The 23,693-nt window shown below is 37.8% G+C and overlaps 1 protein-coding gene across 2 annotated transcripts in view; it reads left to right on the top strand.

The window, feature by feature from the left end:
* Nucleotides 1-23,693, top strand: part of LOC150087421 (putative ATP-dependent RNA helicase DDX43) — a 246,754-nt gene that overhangs the window by 181,535 nt on the left and 41,526 nt on the right. For both annotated transcript variants that reach the window (XM_090372060.1, XM_090372059.1), the window contains exons 12-15: nt 8,423-8,564; nt 13,978-14,166; nt 17,007-17,066; nt 17,180-17,247. In XM_090372060.1, the coding sequence (XP_090228186.1) occupies nt 8,423-8,564; nt 13,978-14,166; nt 17,007-17,066; nt 17,180-17,247 (459 nt within the window). The remainder of the gene's footprint in view (nt 1-8,422; nt 8,565-13,977; nt 14,167-17,006; nt 17,067-17,179; nt 17,248-23,693) is intronic.

Genomic DNA, 23,693 nt, shown 5'->3' with positions numbered 1-23,693 from the left:
GGCAGCTCCTAAAATGCCAGGCTAATCTTGCAATTATTTCTTTATATATAACGACTTCAATCCACAAATCAATATATGTGCAGCATCTCTTTTCCCCAAGAACCTTTTATTTTTTAGATTATTTAATGATTTGGTCATCATCATGCCATGATTTTTACAAACCATTGGTATTATGTACCCACAAAAACTACCACTGGAAAATCAGTTCAGATAAAATAATTCACTACCTAGACTTAGAAATCAACATCAAAATGGCAGAGTAATCAATGCATATAGAAAAGAGACTAATTTAACCTCACAGTGGTCAACTTTGCATACTACTGTTCTTATACAGGAACTCCCTGACTTGTGCAAAATCGACTTTATGCAAGTTTTTTCTAGCTGGTGCAAACTGAAAAAAATATGGAAATAAATGGAGGTATTGTGAAAATATCATAATCTGAACCCATAACACATTGTGGTTTTTTTGTAATTTGTTGCAGGTCCTTGGAAGTTGAAAATTTCACTATATTACTAAACTATTTATCCCTCTAAAAGGTAATTTTTTTATAATGGAAATTGAACTAGACTTTCGTTGTTATCATATGTTCTCGTTATAAGAATCAATTTTGAACACCTTTGTAATATTTTTCTAAAGAACGTTTCTGGAACTCGTGACCATAAAACAATTTGCACTTTCTGATTTATTGGGCTTTTCCATTAGCACAATCTATTATAAATGTCAACTCGGTCTTATTGCATTTGCGATAATACCGATAACTGCAATTGGGTGGGTATTATGGTGAAGTGTGTGCCCCGTCACCGAAATCTTTCATAAAAAACAAATTTTCAGAAACTTCTATTTACATATTACAATGATGAAGGGAAAGTGACCAATGGAAAGTGCAAGTGGTGGTAGTGTCAGGAAACAAAACAAAATTGATTTAGAAATGAAGATGAAAATGATTTAAGAAGTACGAAGAAGGACAAAGTTTGTCATCTATTGCAAGAGAAGTAGGTCTCGCTGCTTCAACGGTGTATACTATTTTAAATGACAGTGCCCGTATAAAAGAACATGTCAAAGGATCAACGCACTTATCTGTTGTGGAAAACAACGTGAAGCTTGAACCTATTAAACACCCGTTGCTTGCCACAATCTTGGCTTGGGGATCGCCATACTTATCCTTAATACTTCTTGCTTTTGCTTGGATGGTCATTAGACTCAGAGGCACTCTCTTCTGAATCTGATTTTTGATCCATATTATTAATAGCTATTCCATCTTTCATATAGTACCTGAACACTGTTTTGTGATCACTGTTGATCTTAAAGTATGAAGTGAAGTCCCTAGTGCTGATTCTGCAACTAACTGCAGAGAAATTTTGTGATGTGTTGGAAAAAATTATTGATGAAGACGGCTATTCAACGCAGCAATTTTTAACGTTGACGAGACTGCTCTGTATTGGAAAAAAATGCTGGATTAAGCATACATTGCTAAAGAGGAAAAAACAATGCTAGGTTTCAAGGCTTCAAAAGATAAGGCCATGTTCTTGCTTGGGGCTAATGCAGCAGGAGATTACAGATTAAAACACTGCTTGTGTACCATTCTAAAAATCCTCATGCATTTAAGGGTATCGATAAAGCCACCCTACCCGTGCGGTTTAAATGCTGCTTCATTCCTGAGGTTGAAAAATATTGTAAAGACCAATGACATTCCTTTCAAGATTTTGTTTCTATTAGATAATACTCCTGGAAATCCTACTCATCTAGATGATTTCAATTCAAACATGAGAGTCATATAGAGTTTGAGAACGAGAGTAGCCTGTGCAGACGTAGCTTATTGCTGCTCCTGGAACAGAGACGTTTTTTTCCGATTTATTTTCTCTTTTATAAGCTTAAATTGGCATATTAACTTATTTTCTAGACTAGCTTTATATTCCTAGTTACGATACTTAGTTTAAAGTTTAACTTAGATAGAGATTTTGTAGGTATTACTTAGTATTGGTAAGGGTATCAAATCCAGGTGTTACAAGTTGCAGCTCCGTTGAACGAGAGGTTTTTTTTTAACCATATTTAGCCGATTTATTAACCAATTGTTATATCAAATTATTTTCTGTAAGTAGCTAGTCAGGATCCTTAGTTTATTCTGAATTGAGACAGCGAGATTTGGAAGTTAATCGATATTTAAGTGTCTGTAGATTTACCGTAAATTGCCGCCATTGTTACGCGATAAAAAATATCTCAAACCATATAGCATAAGCTTAGTATAGTACATAATATAATATTGTCAATTAATCAGTAAATCTATTAATCTTGTTAAACTTCATTGTCAATTAAATTGTACTTTAACTATATACATATAACGACTTAGATTACATAACATAAATAATTAGCAAAAATAAATTAATACTTAACTTGATACGAAAGTTATATAAAGAGATTTCGTAGATAACACTCGATACTGAAACATAAATATAGCGTTATAACCATGTTGGGATACAAGTTTAGGGTTTTAATTTTGTACTGAAATTGAAATTTTATTGAAATTAAATCGAAATCATGACTCTGACCAGAGCAGCAAAGCAAAAGGCTCAAGCTAATGGGAGTGCTGTGGCTCAGGGGAGAACTGAGGGGGGGCAGTTGCCCTCTGAATCACAGCCTTTTAAAATGCACTATTTGCTTGATGTTTGTGGAGCAGTCAGGTACGGGACATGATACTGCCAAGGGGGATGTCTTTGTATGTGCGCGATGCAAGGAGTGTAAGGAAATCAGGCGACAACTCAGCGTTATTATGGGCCTATATGAGAGCTTGTAGGACAGGGTGGATGCCCTCGAAGGATTAAAAGTGAGGGGCCCATCAAGCTCTCAACTGCCCACACCAACGCCAGAGCTCGCACTTGGGCATCATGCAACACAGCGGCAACCCCCAAGGCAGAATGCGCCTGTCCCAAAGGAACAAGTAGTTGTTGGTGACTCTATTGTCAGGGAAACGGGAACCATGCTTTGTAAAAAGGATAGGTGAAACAGGACCAGGGTATGCCTGCTAGGGGCAAAAGTTGATGACAGAGCGGATATCATCTTTTAAAGGCACAAAAGGTGATATAGTTGTACATGTTGGCACTAATGATATTAAGAGTAGGAGACTCGCGGAATTACTTAACAAGTACAGGTCACCGTTGAAAAAAAGCTGTGAATTAAGGTTGAATTTGAAAGTGTCTGCAATTCTGCCCAGACACAATAGGAGGGAGTATATGATGAGAGTGAGAGCAGTGTTGCCAACTCTTAATAATATTTCCGGCTAGCCGCATACTCAAAATCCGCTATTTTTAGCACTTGACCCGCCAAATTTTTTAAATTTTCATTTGTTTGTACTTTGTAGTGAATAAAAACAAACAAACAAATAGTATATATAAATAGTTATTTATTTTTCTGTTTTTAATATAAAATCAATATCGAAAAATCTAAATTAATTTCGAAATTCAATACCTCCTCATCATATGCTTCTTGTGTACCTATTTTGCGAAGCAATTCTTCAGGTAAAACATAATTTTTACAACACTTTTCAACTCTTTTGAGCCCGTATCGTACTGATAAGATTAACCGTGCCAACACTCATTCTGTTGAGTGTTTTGTTTTTTACTAGATTTAAGTTGCTGAATATTCTTTCCACATCTGCATTGGATAATGGCAAAATTAAAATACCCAATGCAAATTCGCTAATTTCTTTAAATGGATTTTTACCGCTTGCATCTCGATATTTCGAAACTTCTGACCAAAACTTCATTGTATTGTTGATGTTTTCCCATTTAACGAGAGTAATGTTTATATACTGTTGCTCCATTTTTTTCAATTTCTACTTCAGACAATTTTAAATTTTGTAATAAATTTATCAGTGGTTCTTTTTGTTGCTTTAATATATTGTTAACTTTTTTCTAATTCTTTTATGTTGTCCGGAAGGCGTTGTTTTAATTGTTGATACAAATCAATCAAGAAATTACGGCATCTCTCTCTTATTGCCATTTCATCTGTTGTTGTGATAAGTTTATTCATTATTAATTCATTTATTTTTCTTTCAAATTGGTAACCTAAATATGGCTTAGGGTCTAAATAATTATTAATGTCCTCTTCTATCCTTTCAATATGTGTATTTGATAAAAACATTTTATTGGCAATCATCGACAATAGCATGTTTAAATCATGTAGTAATAATGTAAGATCGGCAGTATTTGATTCTAAAGATTTGTTTACTGAGGCGCCTCCGTAGCCAGGTGGGAAGGAGCAGCAGTGCGTAGCACATGCTTCTTGATTAGCCCGGGGTTCGAGCCCGTCACTACCAAATACGGAGGATGCGGAAAGGTCACGGAGCAATATGGCCTTAGTTGCTAATGCTCCAAAAAATAACAATAACATAATTTGTTTACTCTTTGTACTTCAGATAAGATAGGTTTTAAAATAAAAGATATGCTAAATTACTTTCATCTTTGAACATTGAATAAAGAAGTTCTGCAGTATAACATTTGTCAGTCAAACGAGTTATTTCAAAATGGGCTTTTAATTCAATATACTGTTCTAAAATTCTTGTTATAGCAACTTCAATGGATAACCACCTTGTTTGACACGAATGAACTATCTTTTTCGGATCTGCACCATCGTTTATGGCACTGTATAAATATTTGAATTGATTTTGTCGGCTGGTGGATTTACTAAACGCACGATTTTGCATTGCACGAGGGTTTCTAGGAATACAACTGTCGTGTTAGACGAGGACTGACTATACTAAGATATTATTACACTGTGGTTATTAGAAATAATTATTACTTATTACTCTTATTACTTATTGCTCTGTGGTTATTAGAAACGTTGAAAGAGATGTCGGTAATTCGGATCGCATTTCTTGGAAGCCAAACAAATACGACGAAGAAAAATTATCCAATGCCATTCCTTCGCTGTTTCAAAAAAAGGCGTCATTAGAATTTTTTCCACATTTTTAGATTTGATTCAACAATTTAAAGCTATGACCCAATGATCAGGTCGTTTGACCGCGAGCGTAACTACGTAAAATTGTTGGGGTTCTCCTCAGGGAAATCCAGAATAATATAAAACCGATTCTTCGCTTTATAAAAAAAAAAAAAACTATGAAATATGATATCCCTACTATTTCAATTATGAATTATTTTTATTGTTAATTAAATAATTAATTGAACAATTAATTTAATATTTCTTAATATAAATGTTACATTGCCAAAATACATAAAATGCTAAACATTTATACTCTTCCCGCTAAAAAATCCGCTATCCGCTATTTCATATTTTTATCCGCTAAACCTGAAGCAATTCCGCTAAATCTAGCGGGAAAACCGCTAAAATGGCAACACTGGATGAGAGCCCTATCGATCAATTCATCCCTGGAAAGATAGTGCAAGGCTCAAGGGGTAGAATTTTTTTTCAGCCTGGTCCAAACTTGTTAACAGGAGAGATTGCTTCTACAGGGATGGGTTACACTTAAATAGAAAGGGTGCAAGAATGTTTGCTGATGCTATCAAGGAAGTGTTAGTTGGGTCGGAAAACTGCTAGATTGGGGGGATACAAGGACTAATAAATTAACAGTAGCCACTGGCAGAGGTGAAAGTGATTCTTGCACTGCTTCTATTGGAATGAGCAGCAGCAGCTTGGAAATTAAGATGCAGGATATTTCAGAGACTGCTGGGAGTCATTGAGGTACAAGTAAACACATTGGTTGTGTTAGTGTAACTAAGAATAAGAACAGGTGCATGTATACTTGGTGTACACCAGTGCTAGGAGTTTGGTAAATAAATTTGATGAATTTGAGGTATTGCTCAAAGCATCAAAGGTGGATATTGTTGGGATATCAGAGACGTGGTGTCACACAGATATAAGGAATGCAGAACTGGAATTTGTGGAGTACGTTTACAGAAAGGATAGGAAGGGAGGAGGGGTTATGCTATTAGTTAAGAAACACATAAAATCGAAGGAAGTGAAGCCAGTCGACATCGCTGGACAGTGCAGTGTCGAGTCAGTTTGGTGTGACATAAGCATTGGGAGATCAAAATTGAGAGTAGGAGTGTGCTATAGGCCTAATGACTCTGATGAGTATAATAAAAAACTGTACAGAGAAATAGTGGGCCAGTAAATTAGAGAGTCTTATAATGGGAGATTTTAATTTCCCAGATATTAACTGGAATTTGTGGGTTGATCACTCACACACTAGCAAGGCTTTTGTGGATTTACTAGATGATTGTTTTCTACATCAGCATGTTCGGGAGGCAACTAGAGGGAGCAATACTCTTGATTTGATTATCAGTAGTGATTCTTCATGCATTAAGAATCTGCAGATGCAGGAACCACTAGGTGGCGGTGATCACAGTGTGCTGAAGTTGGATTTATTCAAGGAGGTAACTACCATCAAGGGTAAAGGGAAGGGTTATTGCTTTCATAAAGGCGACTACGATGGTCTGAGACAGTATTTAAATTCTATACAGTGGGACCAACTGATGGTGTTACCAACAGCAAACTCAAAATGGGAAGCATTCAAGGAACTAATCTTGGAAGCTACCAGGCTTTACATACCAACTAAGAAATATTGTTCAAGGTTCAGGCCTAAATTGATGTCAGATGAACTAATGAGACATATGGCAGAGAAGAAAAATGCATGGGATACATATAAATTAACATGTGACACAGAAGCCTATGATAGATATAAGTTGATCTTTAACCAAGTTACAAAGGAGGTTAGGCAGGTGAAGGCAGATTACGAGAAATCTTTGGCAAGGGATGCAAAGAAAAACAGCAAGGAGTTCTTTACTTATGTAAACTTTAGAAGGAAGGATGAATCAGATTGGTCCACTTGATATCAATGGTTCAACTGTTGATGATCCTGCTCAGGTAGCTGAGCAGGTAATTGATTTAGTAAGCTAAATAATCTTGTAAGAACTGAGAGTAAAGTGGAGGAGAAATTGTTGAAGATAAACACAAGGAAGGCACCTGGGGTGGATGGGATCTATCCAGTTATATTAAAGGAGGCAGCAAAAGAAGTAAGCAAACCCTTAGCCATAATTATGAGAGCTTCCTTGGACTCAGGGGAGGTACCCATAGACTGGAGATGTGCAAATGTGACCCCAATTCAGAAAGGAGAATTAAAGGCTGACACAAGTAATTATAGACCTGTGAGTTTAACTTCTGTTCCAGGAAAATTAATGGAGGCACTGGTTAAAGAAGCTGTTGGAACGAGTAAAGAGAATGGAACAAAGGGTTACTCTTACAAAGAAAGGCTTTAGTTTTGCAGATTACAGTGTCTGGAGACTAGGCACCTGCGAGGTGATCTGATTGAGGTGTATAAAGCCTTGAATGGTTTGAGCATGCTCAATGGTGATGGGATTTTTTCTCTTGCTCAGAATAATCACCTGATAGGGCATAAATTCAAATTGAGGAAAGACAGATGTAGGATAGATGTGCGGAGGTTTGCCTTTAGCCAGCAGGTAGTTGGTTGGTGGAACAGACTTCCATCCTTAGTCGTGGAAGTTGATAGCCTAAATAAATTTAAGGCTGAGCTGGACAGGTATTTGGAACAAGCGGAGGGGTGAAATGGGAGTGTTTTTTTTTTTTTTTTTATATATGGCTGATGTTGCATAAGCTTTCTTTCTTGCATCATATGCCTCTACTAATCCTAATGCTTCCCCAACTTTCCACATACGGTTGCATTTTTAGCCTCTGGTTTGTAATCCAAGTGTTACAAATTTCTAAATAGAAACAAAAATTAAGATAATTAACCATTCTGATGATTCTCATCACAAGCACTTTCAATTTATACTTTACTTTGTTACCATTTACAAGAGCTTGATTACTAGGCACAATGAAGAGCCCTGAAATTTTAACATAATATTTCATATTTTAGCACAACTAGGAAGCCCCCCTTCCCCCAGGACTTGAATATAAATCTTTTGTAGAGATCCTTCACTCTGAGTCAGGTGCACTAGTGTCTCGGTGACCTCTCCCCCCCCCCACCTGGACCATAAAAATATATACTGGCACTATTTAACTGCTCCAGCTATAAAGTTAGAGGATTTAAATCTAAGATTTGTTATAACTTGTATAACTGACTTCATGATAAAGACAGAGCTCTATTACTAATAATGTGAAGACTGACTCATCAAACATCTTCCGTGTGTGTGTGTGTGTGTGTGTGTGTGTGTGTGTGTGTGTGTGTGTGTGTGTGTGTGTGTGTGTGTGTGTATTTTCTCCCTATAATGATAAAAAATCCTTTCTGTTAGGTTCATTTGTGTTTATCTGCACAGTTTTGTGATCTATTTTTAGTTAAGCTGTTTTTACTTTTTAAAGTATCCAGGCTGATATGTCTGTGCAATTTTCTGTTATCAAAAGAATATCATTTATTGGTTATTTTTATTTATTTATTTTTTAAATCTTTAGTGTATGTCTTTACGGAGGAGGAAGTAGAAAAGAACAGATTAACATTGCTTCTGATGGAGTGGAAATAGTTGTTGCAACACCTGGTCGATTGAATGATTTAGTAATGAATGATGTTTTAGATGTTCAGAGTGTAACTTACTTGGTAAATATTGCTTAGTTTGAAATTTCAGAATCTATAAATTGTTAAGTATTATTTTCAGTGAATTTGTATGTAATTATTAATTAAAATACGTGTAATGCCTATTCAGAAAGTAACAAGGCGTGTACATTTAGCAGTGTTATATATTTTATGATTCAGATCAATATATTCATTTTCAAAGTATTCATCTTGTAGCGCAATGCACTTATCAATTATTTGGGGAGGTCTCGTTGAGGCTGGAAGAATTTTTGAAGTCCTCTTTAAAGAGGGGGTGAGCCTTCTCCCAGTGAGCTATTTGGATTTTAGGCTTTGAATGCATATACATAATACATGAAAAACCATTCAAAATTACCACTATGAAAAGTGAACAGTGCTCCACTGACCCACAAATAGAACAGGGACTAAACCATCCTTTCACAACATCTGTAGTTTCACATGTAAGGGGTCTCCTGTGCATATCTCAATTGATGGAAAACATCAATTCTGAATAGAAACAAAAATTAAGATACTAAATTTGAACTATAGTGAGGATACGGTGCAGTTCTGATGCCTGAAGGAATTCAAAGGCCATGGCTAGCCACTCACATGGCATAAGGGAAAAGTTTGTTTTTTTTTTTTTTTTTTTTTAAATACTGTAACAATTATGTAATTGTTAGTGTTGCAGACACAGAAAAAAATGTCCCTCATGTTGCTGACATTATTAAAGATGCACAAGTTCTATCTGCCTGCATGTACAAACCAGACATGACCTTATCAGAAATGATGTGGCATGTATTCATCCCATCTTTGAGCCTTTGGTGAAAGAAGAAAAAAATTAATACCCATCCTCCTTCCTTCTGTTTTTTCTGGATTTTTTTCTTTCTTTTTCTTATCCTCTACACATCTTGTATTCATTGATGTTCCAATGTTTCTAATGTTCGTAAGGGCCATTTGAATATTTGTAGAAAACACTTTCCAGTACCACTTGCATATTTATGTGGTTTTTGCTTGTTGGTTCCCATGCCTTATTATCACCTTTCTAAAAGATGCAGAGCAACTTATAGCCATATGCAGCAATTTCCAGAGTAATTTCTTTTCCCAACAACAGTGACTGTGGTTGAGGCCCGAATTAATTTTAACCAAGGCAGTGGAAGAATTCTGAACTATTGAGGGCAAGAATATAGGCATTTGCTGAAAAGTGATGCACTCAATTTTCTGAGATCAGCATGGAGTGATCTTATTCATTATATTCAAAATGGCATCACTATTATTAAGATGCCTTACTCCAACCTTTTGTCTCAGTTTTACAGCTGTCACGGAAAAACACCAATGGATGTTGACCAAAGCTGTGGTGATAATCAACAAAGTATAGTAGAGCGTCAGTTATCCAGAATAATTGATGTCAGATCTCTTCCGGATAATCTAACTGGGAAATTTTCTGGATAATTGAACCGGATAATTTTTCCGGTAAGATTAAATAAATTTAATTTAATCATAAGGTAAGATTAAATAAATTTAATCTTACCTTATGATTAAATTAAATAAAAAAATATATATATATATATATAAACCAATCTCGGAAAATAGAAACATCCATCCAGGCATTTTTATGATTTTTATACAAAACAAGAAAATTGAAAGATTTTTAAATACTCTCGGTTTTTTTTGACTTACAAATAACGATCACAGACAATCTGTGCATCCTGGTGGCATTTGCACACATAGCAATTGTAACTTGCTTTTTTCTCACCTTAAAACTTAGCGGGGTTCGAGCCCGTGACCACAAATACAGAGGGTGTGGAAAGGTCAGGGAATGACCACCGCATATCCTGGAGCAATATGGCCTTAGTTGCTAATGCTCCTAAAAACCAAATAACAAACAAACAAACAACTTAAAACTTGGTGCAGGCATTTCTCTTTTAGTGACTAGGGTTTTTCTGGGTAATACTTTCCATAATAACTTTCTCATCATTTGTTATAACTGAAGCAAACTTACTTTTCAAAGGAGACTGCTGCTGATTCATCTGCAGAAAGTTTCTTGCCTTGAATATCCAGTTCATGTATACCGTGTCTCATTTTAAAGTTTTTCAGCCAACCTGTGCTTGCCTTAAAATCTTCACTACCTACCTATTAAGTTTAGATTAAAATCCAATGCTTTTTCACACAACATTGGGCCAGACACTAGTTCACCCAAACTTTGCTCTGAAGAAAACAAAAAATAATAATAAATAAATAAAGTGAGTGCACTCTCTAAATGGCATTTTCAGGTTTCAACATTCTTTTTCCTACTAGATCCTCCATTCATAATCTACACAAATTCTGTTATAGCATTGGAATTTTTCTTGATATAAATTGTTGAGGTCCCCACATTAAACTCTTTGGAGAAATTTCCGTTTTTCGTTGCAATGTTAAACTGCACGTTTTCATTTCATTCATATTTTACCGTTAAAAATTGAGAAAAATAATAAATCACGCAGTTTTGGGCTGATATTATTCTTACCAAATCTGGAGCTAACTAAACTAATCTGAAATTCACTCATGTTTTCTGAGAAAACCCCGTAGTCTCTGATATTTTTCTAAAGCACATTTCTGAAGGTCACATGGAATTCTAGAGGTCACAACCATAAAACGTTTTGCAATTTTCGGTTTATTGGGATTTTTGTTTGTACAATCTATTATAAACAGGTAGTAGTCAATCTTTCGCTTATTATAATCAAAATTCAATTTGCAAATGTGACCACTATAACCGGAGCTTACTGTACTACTGTTAATTAAAAAAAAAATAATAATAAAAAAAATCAGCCTTTCAAATTATTCCGGATAACCGACATTCTACTGTACAACAATTCTTTACACAGTTCACGTGCTCTGACACAGGTGGCAAATGAATCTTGAAATTTTGCCAAATCTGTAACATTCTCCTTACCACATCCTCTTATATTTTTTCCTCTTTCCATTACAGGAAGGTCCTTTTTGCATAACATTTTCCTGATGGTGATATGGTAATTTCTTAGCCTGAATGTATCTGTTGGTGGCAAAAATTTATCTCCTTCATTAGTGAGCTAATATATGAAGTGTGATCAAAACGTTCAGAGACTGGACTAGTATTTTGGAAATGATAAAGCTTACCAGCTATCCAGATAGACTTCTTTGAACTAGTTTCCAAGACACTGAATACAATGATTCCAAATTCTACAACTTCTGGAAACATTCCTGATAAGCCTTTAGAATTGCTAATAGTTTCTTGTGTCATGTTCCGAATAATTTCCTCAATGGAAATGTGGCCCTTTGAAGTGGGAAACCACAGAGCTAAATTTAGTGGTTATGGCAGATGGGGGAACATAATTTCCTCAATGGAAATGTGGCCCTTTGAAGTGGGAAACCACAGAGCTAAATTTAGTGGTTATGGCAGATGGGGAAACACTGTGCTTTGCAAGAAGTTTTTGAACAGAAGGTGCAGAGTGCTCAGGAAACATTGTCTCCTGAGCACTTCACCTTCTGTTCAAGTACCAATTCCCAGAAGCCCACTTTTGTGGTCTTTTTCTGTGAACAGCCTTGTGCAATTGCGATTGAATTTCTTCTTTCTTCTCTTTCTTCGTGTTTTTTTTTTTTTTTTTTGTATTCCTGATTTACTATTTCACCACGCAGAATAAATTCATAATGAACAGTGCCTGTGACTGAGAGCAAATCTAATAAATGTTATATTCCCATTTGATCAAATTGACTTCATTTTTGGGGCCTTAGAGAAGATGAAAGTTTTCCATTGAGGAGACTGCGCATTTATTTCATAGTCATGGCCATGTAAGCATGATAGAAGAAGCAAAATATGGATCAACAACACATTGGCAAAGATCTTAACATTAAGAGATTTTGACATCTCTAATGTAACTAATGACAAATTTGGCTGAAACACATCACATTCCCAAATCTTACGTTAAAATTCATTCTATGCCCCATAAGAAATAACAATTCATGGCAGCTTCACAAGTAATTAAATGCAATCACTCCTGATCAGGATATGAGTGATTGGATCATTGGTTTTTGAAATTGAAGGGTGGCCAGGGTGAGGATCATCTTCAGCAAATAAGCAGCCTTCTTAAACTTTGCAGACTATTGAAAAAGTCTTTGAATAACACATAGAATCTTCAGTTTTCTGTTGCACTTTTCCCAAATTTTAAACAAAATTTGATGCAGATTCACTGCTCAGTTAAATTGCTCATTTTAAAATGCAATAAAACATCTATTTAATGCTTGCCAGTTCAGATTAACTGCTAATAAACATGTAATTTGTGCATCACTATATCTAGATGAGTCACTGGTGTCATGACAAGTTGTAACTGGCAACTTGTTTATAATGCCACAGTTTCAAAATACAAAGTCAGTCCCCAAACTTTTTCATCACACCTTGTATAAGTGCCTGATTTCAGCCTTCAATCACCAGAAGTTCAATGTGAATATAAATCCTAAATGTAAATACAGTAAACCCTCGCTAATCCAGTTACAGTTAATCCGGATAATCCATATCGAAATATGAAAAATTCTGTTCACAGTTGAGCACTTTGAAACACACATGGGATTTAGGAAGGCAGATAAGTCACTCTGACTGTGCAGAGAGAGAGAGAGAGAGAGACAGAACGTAGATTACATTGTCTTGCGTGGTGTTCAGTATTGTTGACTCTGAGTCAGACGGATGTTATTGCTTATATCACTTCATTTCAGTACTTCTTTATACGTATATATGTACATAAGTTAACATATTTTATATAATTATGGGTTCTAAAGAATTGAAAAGTGGAATAAAAAGAAAACACATTACCTCAACTATCATTAACAAGCTCAAAGTGATAAAACAATTTGAAATTGGTGTCCCTGGGGGGAAAAAAATTGCTGAAGAATTTGGCATTGGCCAACATACAGTACCAAATATTAAAAAACAAAAAGAATCGTAAAGAGACTTGCTTTAAAATTTGATGTGGGAAGTAATAAAAGCAGCGTACCAAATAGACAGACATTAAAAAAGCCAAAAGAAGTGTTGCTGGAAGAAACTGTAAGTAGTATTCACAGCAACAATCAAGTGGCATTGGCGTGCGATGGCAGTGTTGCATGCCAACCAGGATGGTGGTATCTACTGAGAATAAGTAACATTAGTCTTCTCCACTGGTGAAGAGTTACTTATTCAAAGCAGTGCAATATCTCAGCAACTTGTTGTGAAGGGGATTACAATATGAGATACAAATAAACAATGCATTCGTACTACCTGGGTAGTAGAAATGATGGAACTGCAGTACCCTTGCATAAACCAACTCTTTCATACTCTTTAGACATTCAGTGAAGATATCTTTTTTTTATTATTATTTCTATCTTATTAACACACTACCCATTCATTTTGGATTGAACTTACCTGAAAATAAATAAATGTGTTATTTTTATTTTTTAGGTGCTAGATGAAGCTGACAGAATGCTTGATATGGGATTTGAACCTCAGATAAAGAAGATTTTGCTTGGTATTCGTCCTGAGAGACAGACAGTTATGACTAGTGCAACATGGCCACCAGGTGTACGAGATTTAGCAGAGCAGTACATGACAAAACCAATGCAAGTTTTCGTTGGTACCCTTGACCTTGCTGTAAGCTTGTCTTATTATTACTTTTAAATATTATAGAAAAGGCCTTGTGTGTTAGGGATCATATCAAGAGTAAAAATTACTTGAGACAACCTACTAAAATTTATTAAAATAAATATACAAAAATAAGTAAAATTAAAATAAGAGTAAATACAAATAATATACTAAAAATTATAGAAATATATTTTATCTTGTATAAAATACTAACATGTTTTATACAAGATAAAATGTTAAAATCACTTAAGGAAAACTCGCTTAAAATCAAAAACATGGTAACTTTCATGGCAGTGCACCTCTTCTTTGGCCAAATAGTGCATGATACAATAATATAGCAATAAATAGTGAGTTTGTCATGTGATAGAGAATGAGAACATGATTATGCGTTCACTCTCTCACACACACACACACACACACACACACTACGAAAGTAACACGAACGAAGTTCGGACGCGTTTCGGGTACAAATAATCGTAATGAATTGTTATTTCCGAACATTTCAAGCTATTGCCTACGTGTATATTTTTTTAAATATTTTGTTATGTATTTAGATTCTCAAAGGTTTTTTTGAAAAAACGTCTATTAGTTGTCTGTTGACACTTTTAATTGACCAATAAGGCGCACTTTGCCATCTCCAAAATTCACTGAAATTTGTACTCTTTCGTGGAAATGACCCGGTTTGTATTTTTCTCATTGAAGTAGCCTTTACCCTTAAGCAGGCATTAAGTTGCAATTTTTGTTATATCAAGAGTATGAGTCATTATTTGTCCCCTGGCAATGGGTTCCTTTTTAGTTTTATGTGTACAGTATACAATATTTATTAAAAGTGTGATACCATTAATCTCTAGTTCTACTGTATCCGAGATTTTGGGTTGACCTTTCAATTCTAAGAAAATTCACTTGTAATACTTTCTTAACTGCTTTGCTATATCCAATACTGACCAGTAATTTAGAAATACAAGTAAGGGGAATGCTTATATATCATTTATACAGTGAGAATTGCCAGTGACAGTCAGTTCTAATTTTTTAATTTAAGTAGTGGTGGATATTGATATTCGTTTTGGACTTACTATGGTAAATTGAAAATTTATTACATTTTCATTTTTATATTATTAATATTGAATTTTGAATCTGAAAGTTTATTTTATTATTATGAAACTTCAAAGTAATACTAGTGATTTTAATTATATAAAAAGTTTCAATCGGTGTGGGGGGGTGAATTTGAAAAACAAATCCGGGCTCGGGTCAGACCGGGTAAAAATAAAAAATGTAGGCCTGTGCAGACTTCTAAGCTCTAGTGGCAATAAACAATGAGCATTGGCAGGAATATTCTAAATGTAGTAGTAGTGGCATGTGATGCAAGAAAGCAAGTGTATGAGCTTATGCAGCATCAGCCAAAAAAAAAATCACACCATTCCCTCCAGATGCCTGTCCAGTTCCTCCTTAAATTTATTCAACCTATCAACTTCCACAACAGTTGGAAGTTTGTTCCAGCAATTAACCACCCACTGGCTAAAGGCAAATTTCTGCACATCTATTCTACATCTGTCCTTTCTTAATTTCCCCTTAGGTTCGTAATCTGAACAAGTGGAAGGATCCCATCAGAATTCAGCGTGCTCAACCCATTCAATGCCTTGTGCACCTCAATCAGATCACTGTGCAGGTGCCTAGTCTCCAGCCACTGCAATTTGCAGAACTTAAGCCTCTCTTGGTAAGAGGATCCCTTCATTCCCCTCACCAATCTTGTTGCCCTTCTCTGTACACACTCAAGCAAATCTACATCCTTCCTAAAATGAGGCCTCCAGACCTGTACTCAAGGCATGGCCTGACCACTGCCTTATACAGAAGGACAATCACCTCCTTTTCCCTGCTAGCAAAATTCCTATATATCATTGACAAAACTCCATGACCTGCCCTTGAAGCCTGTGTTTGTGCTCATCAAAGTGTACTGGCATGCCTCTATGCTGCATATTAAGAAATCTGATTTGTGTGTGTGGGTGGGGGGGGGATCATTTTTGTTTAATCAGCCAAGGTTTTGGATGTAGGGGGTGATTGGGAACAGACCATTAGAAAATGATAAGGCCCAGGTGGAATTTCTCACCAACATGGAGGCTGGAAAGCTATCTAGAAACCTAAAAGTATGTTTGTTTAATATTTGCACTAAGGCAACTAAAACATTCATATTTTATGTTTTGTGGAATGAAAAACCAAAATTTTTGAGAGAGAGAGAACCATGTAACTCTTGTCTGAGACCTACCAACACAGATAGTGTGAAAAAAAGCTCATAAAAATTCCCATTGACAGGATTGAACCCAGGTCATTTCTACACGGTGTGAAAGAATAGTAATATTATGCTAATAATATATATTTAGATACTGTGACCTATTTTTCTGCCAGTGCCTTATTTTTAATTATGAGGCTAGCAGAAGTGCAAGGACATATTCTTGTGCTGAACCAAAATGAGTAAGGTATACTCACCTAACACAAGCACACCATCTACAGGTGCAGTAATATTTATTTCGATTAGTTAGGTAACTAATTTAAAGAACAGTTGCATTCCAGGATTCTTGTATCTGCCTGTTGAGGCTGGGTGGGTGACTATTCAAATATTTTTATTTTTTATATGGTGCTACTGTGTAATGCAGATATTCATTATTTGATCTGTGCATTTGACCTTGTATTTCTTATATCTTTGGATATTTTTATTTATTTTTTTTTTTCCATTTTAAGGTTGGTAGAAGCACTGTAGAATATTTCACATAAATTAAATTGTCTATTTGAGTGACTCAGCTGCTCAGTGCATCTATTTTTTTATTGTTTAATTATTGGTTTTAATCAATTTACAGGCAGTCCATAGTGTAACCCAAGAAGTGATTATATTACCTAATGATGAAAAGAGAGATGCTGTAAGTAAAAAATGACTTTTTTGCTATAATATGAAATTTTTTGTTTGTTTTAAGCTTTCTTTATATTGTTCATGACTGTTTAATGAACTGATATCCAATTTTTGAATATATAGGTATATGATTTTATCAGAAATATGGCACCAGAAGATAAAGTGATAATTTTCGTTTCCAGGAAATCTGTGTAAGTACTCTGACTAAAACTATTATTTCTTTCTATTATTTATGATTTTATTGGTAAATAGTGCAGTCAAGATTTATAACTTGCATTACCTTGAGTATTAATCTAAATAGCATGAAACTTACAAATAGTGAAAGTACTGTGAATATGAATTCTGAATAAGTGTTAGTATAATGAACATAAGTGTTAGCGTACTAACGGTCTCTTCCCTTTTAAAAATATATTTTTATATTCTTTGAACATACTGGGGGGTGGTGGGAACAAACATATACCATGCATTACACTTTTTCAACATAGTCACCAGACAGAATGGCAGAATGATTTGAAGAGCAGTCCTCTGACTGTCCTTCAAACAAACAAATACTATGCATTACACTTTTTCAGCATAGTCACCAGCCAGAATGGCAGAATGATTTGAAGACAGTGGTTTGAAGAGCAGTCCTCTGACTGTCCTTCAAACCATAACTTGGCAGCAGAAAAGTGTAAAAAATCTGAGGGTGCAAAGTTGGAGAAATAAGGATTCGGTAATATTTCAAACCTACATTCATGGGAACACATCACTATAGCATGTAAGGAATGTGCAAGGGAATTATTGTGGAGCAGGTGGCTCACCTTTTGACAGCTTTCCCCGTCTTTTTTCTTTTATAGTAGCACGTAGCTTTACGAGGAGATTGGAATGATACTTCACCATCACAGCACAGCCCTTTTGAAGGTAATCTACTAGTATTACGCCATGGTGATCCCCAAAAAAAAAACTGACTTCACCATGCCAGTACTTGGGGGGGGGGGCAATTCTGTATGATTCCATTGTTTCCATTCGGATCGTAGTGATGGATCCAAGTTTCATCCATGGTGACTAACCATGATAAAATTCCTCTTGCTTTTCCTGGCACATGGACAACATTTCATGTGCACATTGTGCCCTTGCCTTCTTCTGGTAAGGGGTCAGAAGTCTGTGAATGCACCTAGCAAATTTACTCATATGCAACTGTTTGATGGATGATGTTCACAGATTCTACACTAATATGGAGCTCTGCAGCTAGTTCTTTGATGTTAATACGGTAATCTTTCAGGATTAATGCCTCAATGTTTGCAAAACTCTTGTTACAGCAGTTTCTAGGCATCATGAGATTTCTTCATCATGCACTGAGGTTCTTCCACATTTGAACCACCCCAGAGAGAGAGAGAGAGAGAGAGAGAGAGAGAGAGAGAGAGAGAGAGAGAGACCCCGCAAGTGCAGGGTACGGCTAACATGGCCAGTCAATAGGAGCCGACAATGGGCTCTCTGTCGTATCCAGACTGAAGGCTGGTCCAGTAGTCCATGATAATGAATAGTGGGGAGGTCAAAACCGGGAGTCCAAGATATTGATGGTCAAGTCCAGGGATCGGTGGTAGGTCTCTTCTTGATGAGATGTGTCATATCTTGGTCCAGGGGTCAATGATGAGGAATTTGTCAAGGTATGTGTGGACCCTGTCTTTGATTGCACTGCTAGTGTTGTCCCAACCAAGTGGGGAGACAAGTTGACTACTTGAGATGTGAGGGATAAAGTTGGGTTCTATACTCTGGATGGTTTGTCGGTCAAATCTTTTGTAAGTTGGTCCAAGGTGTTAGCATCCATGGCTCAGCAATGTGCAGCAACAGTTGGCAGCCATGGTTGTCAACTGTTGACCTATTGATTCGGATACTGTGGTGGTGGTAGAGCTTTCTGCCTGGTAAATAGGTCCATTGCAAATTGAGTCAGGACTCGTTAAGTTTCTTCATTCTATAGGGTGAGGTGCTCTTGATTTTGGTAGTTGAAGTGTAGTTTCGTTATTAGGATCCTCCTGAAGTCCTCGTAGATTTCACAGCTGTGGGCAAGATGCTCCCACGTCTGATGCTCTCCAGAAGCAGGGTGAGTCTGAAATTACGAAGTCATGTAGTTTTTTCTGGGAGCCATGTCCAGTGAGGAGGTAGGTAGCATAGAGTCCTGGTGAAAACCAGCCAGGTGTGAGGCCCTAACATCCGGGAGGAATGTTTTGGTGACAGCGCTTTTAGTTGAGGTCTGCCTTCTTTCTTGCCAGGTGTCTGTTAGATGTTCGTTGTCTCTTTTCAGTGTTTCTGTTATTTGCTAAGTCAGTGGTGAAACTAGCGCAAGTAACTGCCTATGAGGACAGCATACTTCCTGATCTTAATCCTGAGTTGGTCTAGATGAAGGGTGAAGGAAAGGTTTTTGTCTAAGATCAAACCTAGATATTTAAGCTCTGGTTTTAGTTTTACTGTAACACCATTGACCTTGATTTGGGATGGTCTTCTCAAATCAAGGGTACCTTTTAGTAGGATTGAACTGGTTTTCTCCAGGGAGATCTTTAGGTTGCTATGCTCTGCCCAAGCTTGAAGGGTGGAGATGACCTGGTTGGCAGTCGCTTCCAGTTGGGCTGTTATTGGCAGAAAAGAGCATGACCAGGTCATCTGCATAGGCCTGGGTCTGTACAATATTGTTTGGTGTTCAGGGGGCGCCTCCGTAGCCAGGTGGGAAGGAGCAGCAGTGCATAGCACACACTTCTAGATTAGACCGGGGTTCGAGCCTGTCACCACCAAATGCGGAAAGGTCAGGGAATGACCGCCGCATATTCCCAGAGCAATATGGCCTTAGTTGCTAATGCTCCTAAAAACCAAATAACAACATTGGTGTTCAACAAATCATCCAGAGGAGAGGCCCCAGGACAGACCCCTGAGGGCATCGTCTGGAGACACTGCAGTGGAGAGCGGACACGACAACTCACTGGTCCTGAAGATAGGTCTTGATGCATCTATATAAGTTTTCTGGGAATTGTGCCCTCCGTAGCCTGCCCCGGACACTGGGCCACCAGAGGGAATCGAAGGCACCAGCAAAGTTGAAGGAGATTAGTATAAAGTATTTGGAGTTGCAGTTGGTAGCAGCTTCAGTGATTGTTTCCAGTGCATCTACCGTGGAGCGTCCTTTCCGGAAACCGTACTGGTTAGGTGAGGAGAGACCAGCATGATTGTAGTGGGCTTCTATGGGAGATCATCCATTCGAGAAGTTTGTTGAAGACTGGCAGCAGTGCAATGGGCCGGTAAGATTGTGGCAGATCATATGGCTTAGTTGCATTCTTCAATATAAGTCTAATGGTTGCAGTCCTCCACTGTGTGGGGAAGAATCCTTGGTGGAGACAGTGGTTTAACAGGTTGAGTATGGTAGTGGGAATAAGTTCAATGGCTTTCTGGATAGAGCATGTCTCTGCCCGGAGCTTTCTTGTTTCTGATTCTAGATGCAGCTAAGTTTAGCTCAGTTGGGGTGAAGGATTCTTCAATTGCAGTTGTGCAATATGTTTCATTTTCCTTACAGAGCTTACAGTAGCTATTCCATTGTGTGTAGGTCAACAGGCTGCTGGAATGTAGCGTCTAGAATATTATTGACAGTGTCTTGCCACGATCTGGTGTAGTGTCCGTTCGATAATTTTGTGGTTGATATGACCTTGCCTCTGGGGAGCTCGTCAGTTAGTGGTCACTTTGTACACAACCCCCCCAGGGGTCGGCATTCCCTTCAGTACTTACCAGGGCATCCATGAGCACCTTTTGTGCTGTTTTATTGTGATGTGATGTACTGGTTCCTGGTCACTCGATATTGCTGCAGTAAAGCCTCTGTTTCTTCTGGAGGCCATGTTCTTCTTGCACGTTGAAAGCATTTTCGTTGGTAAATGCGTCTAGGAGCCTGGAGTTCTGTAGACATTCTTTTTAATAGCCTTGTTTGCAGCATTAGTGATGAGATGTGTAATTGTGCATTGATGCTGGTCTGGACTGAGGCCACTAGGATTGTAGTGACTGGCTGCACTGGTCAATTCCTCCCTAAAAAGGTTCCAGTCAGCCTTATTCAGGGTATATCTTCTTTGTTGAGTTTGGTTGGTTGAGTGACTAGGGAACGGTGTAGTTGGAAGGTTAGTACCCTGTGGTCAGAGGTGGTCCAGTTCTCAGACTGTCCAGGAAGTAAGGTGCTGGGCAATGGAGCTTGAGGCTAAGGTGACATTTATGGTAGCTTCGTACTGGAGAAAGTTGGCAGGCAATTAGGTTTGTTCAGAATGACCAGGTTGCTGTTAGATAGGTAGTCCTCAAGACATTGGCCATTTCTATTTCCTCTGTGACCTTGAGTTTGGCTGTGCCAGGGTGGGGACTTGCAGTTAACATCAGCCCCTACAATGAGTTTTGCATTTGGCATTTGTAGCTGGATGGTCTGTAGATATCAGGTGGCAAGAAGAATATCTTTTCCCCCAGTCAACAGTATATCGAAGCTAAGTAGAATTGCCCCGGTGGTGAAATTACATGGGCACACGTGTAATTTCACCACCGGGGCAATTCTACTGCACACACAGATCGGTGATTTTGGTGACAGTCAGTTCTGGAATGGAAATGACAATCGTGGCACAGGGTGTGTCACCATCAACCTGGACCAATTTAAATCTCAAGGGGTAGCCTTTTACCTCCTTGTTATAAGTGTATGGCTTCCGAAGGAGCAGCACATCTAAGTTCTCTTCATCTGCCTTTTTGACCAGTTGTGCAGCAACAACAGCCTTGGACCTCTGAGCATTATGTTGTGCTATTTTCACAGTATGGATATTTAGGTTTGGTCTGTTACTCCCCATATTCTATTCTTGAGCGCTTCTGACTTTGAGATAAACTAGGCAATTGCTGTCACGGAGTGAATGGTTGGCTGGCACCTTTAGGGCCTTGCAATTCGCACATGTGGGAGGTTGAGACTTTTTTGGGCATGTAGCGTACTCATGCCCCATTTCGGCACAGTGGGCACAGGTGGCAGATTTTGTGTGTGTGTGTGTGGGCCGAAACGGCAGGAACTGAAACATTTGGGAACGGCTACATGCTCCCTAAAGCGGTGGTTGCCCCAGTTTATGTAAATTTTTGTTTGCTGGGAGAGGATCTTCCAGGCCTTGGGTGATAGCTCAAAGATCCAGTTAGTGGCATGCCCAGCTCTGGTTTTTGTTTGGAATTTAGGGATTATGCGAGAAGTCGGTTCTTCATCCAAGAGTTCCTGTTTTAAGTTACTGTGGAAAATTTCGCTTTGCAAGTCCTCTTGGAGGGAGACCTTTGTCCACATCTAGTACCAGTATACAAAGGGCCCTTTTGTCTAGGGGTTCAGCCAGGAGTCCCAGAGATGGTATTTTAAGGTTCTTAACAATCAGTTCAGCATCCTCTTTTGTGGTTGTCTCTATAATTACTCCTGTATTTTGCATTTTGCGAATTGACTTGATTTTAGTGTTCTTTAAGTCATCTGTCAAGGAGTCCGTGACGGTCTTCTTGACCTCCTCACTGGACATATGACCTTCATTTGGTGAGGAGTTTAAGTACCACTAGGTTAGGTTTGGGTGATGACGCTTTTTACAGTGTAGTCTGTAGGTTGCCACCCAAGTTGTTTGTCTGGTAGCCCAGCTCCTGAAATTCGGGAATATAAAGTCCGATGGTGGGTTCCTCAGCGCTTGGGCATATGTGGAGTCACGCTGTTCCATTTGTTTTACTCCACAGTCAGTGTAGGCTTCCAATTTTGCAGTTGCCTTTTCGCTTTCCAGCTTATTCCATAGGGTGACGATTTCTGCCCTAAGAAATGTTTTAACTCTGTTAGTTGGCTCTTTGAGCAAGTTCTCCAGTGCTACTTTGAGTGAATGGCACCTCCGTAGCCAGGTGGGCAGGAGCAGCAGTGCATAGCACACGCTTCTTGATTAGACCGGGGGTTCGAGCCCGTGAGCCACCAAATATGGAGGATGTGAAAAGGTCAGGGAATGACCACCGCATATCCCTGGAGCAATATGGCCTTAGTTGCTAATGCTCCTAAAAACCAAATAACAACAGCTACTTGAGTTGTAGCAATTGTTGGATAACTGTCCCCTCAGGCATGTTGGGGTCAAGGGGAGGTCAGGTTGTCTCTTGTCGGTGTACTCAGTTTGAGGGAGGGGGAGGTTCCATGGTCCCTCTATTTTGAGATTTTGACATGGTTTCCCGATCAAGTTTGGTACTGTTTGGGTTTTTTTTTTTTTTTGTTCTTAATGGGGAGGTTCAGTTTGAGATCCCTCATGTTGTTTTGCTATTTCAGGGTTATTGGTGACAGGCAGGGTTTTGTTTGCAGCCGATTTCCTCCATTTTGAGCAGATACAGATTGGCGAGTTCACTGCAGATGAGTGAGTGGCAAGACAGTCTCACAGAAGGAGCTCAGAAAATGAGGGCAGATAATACCCACTGCAAGTTAGTATCATCTGCAAGGTGAATCAACTTATGAAGTGCTACACAAGAACAGCTACCACCAATAGGATTTACAATATAAGTCACGTGCTATTAGTGTGTGTCCTAGAGGCACAACCTATCTTAAATATTCTGTACTCATTTGCATATTACTTTGATTATCAAAGTCAATTATTACCTGGTTTACCTAATTTTCACTGTAGTT

Source organism: Mastigoproctus giganteus, chromosome 4, assembly GCF_048544385.1.
Source record: "Mastigoproctus giganteus isolate SK-2022 chromosome 4, ASM4854438v1, whole genome shotgun sequence".
NCBI lineage: Eukaryota > Metazoa > Arthropoda > Arachnida > Uropygi > Thelyphonidae > Mastigoproctus > Mastigoproctus giganteus.
Note: the sequence above shows the minus strand (reverse complement) of the source record. Positions and strands in the feature narration are given on the sequence as shown.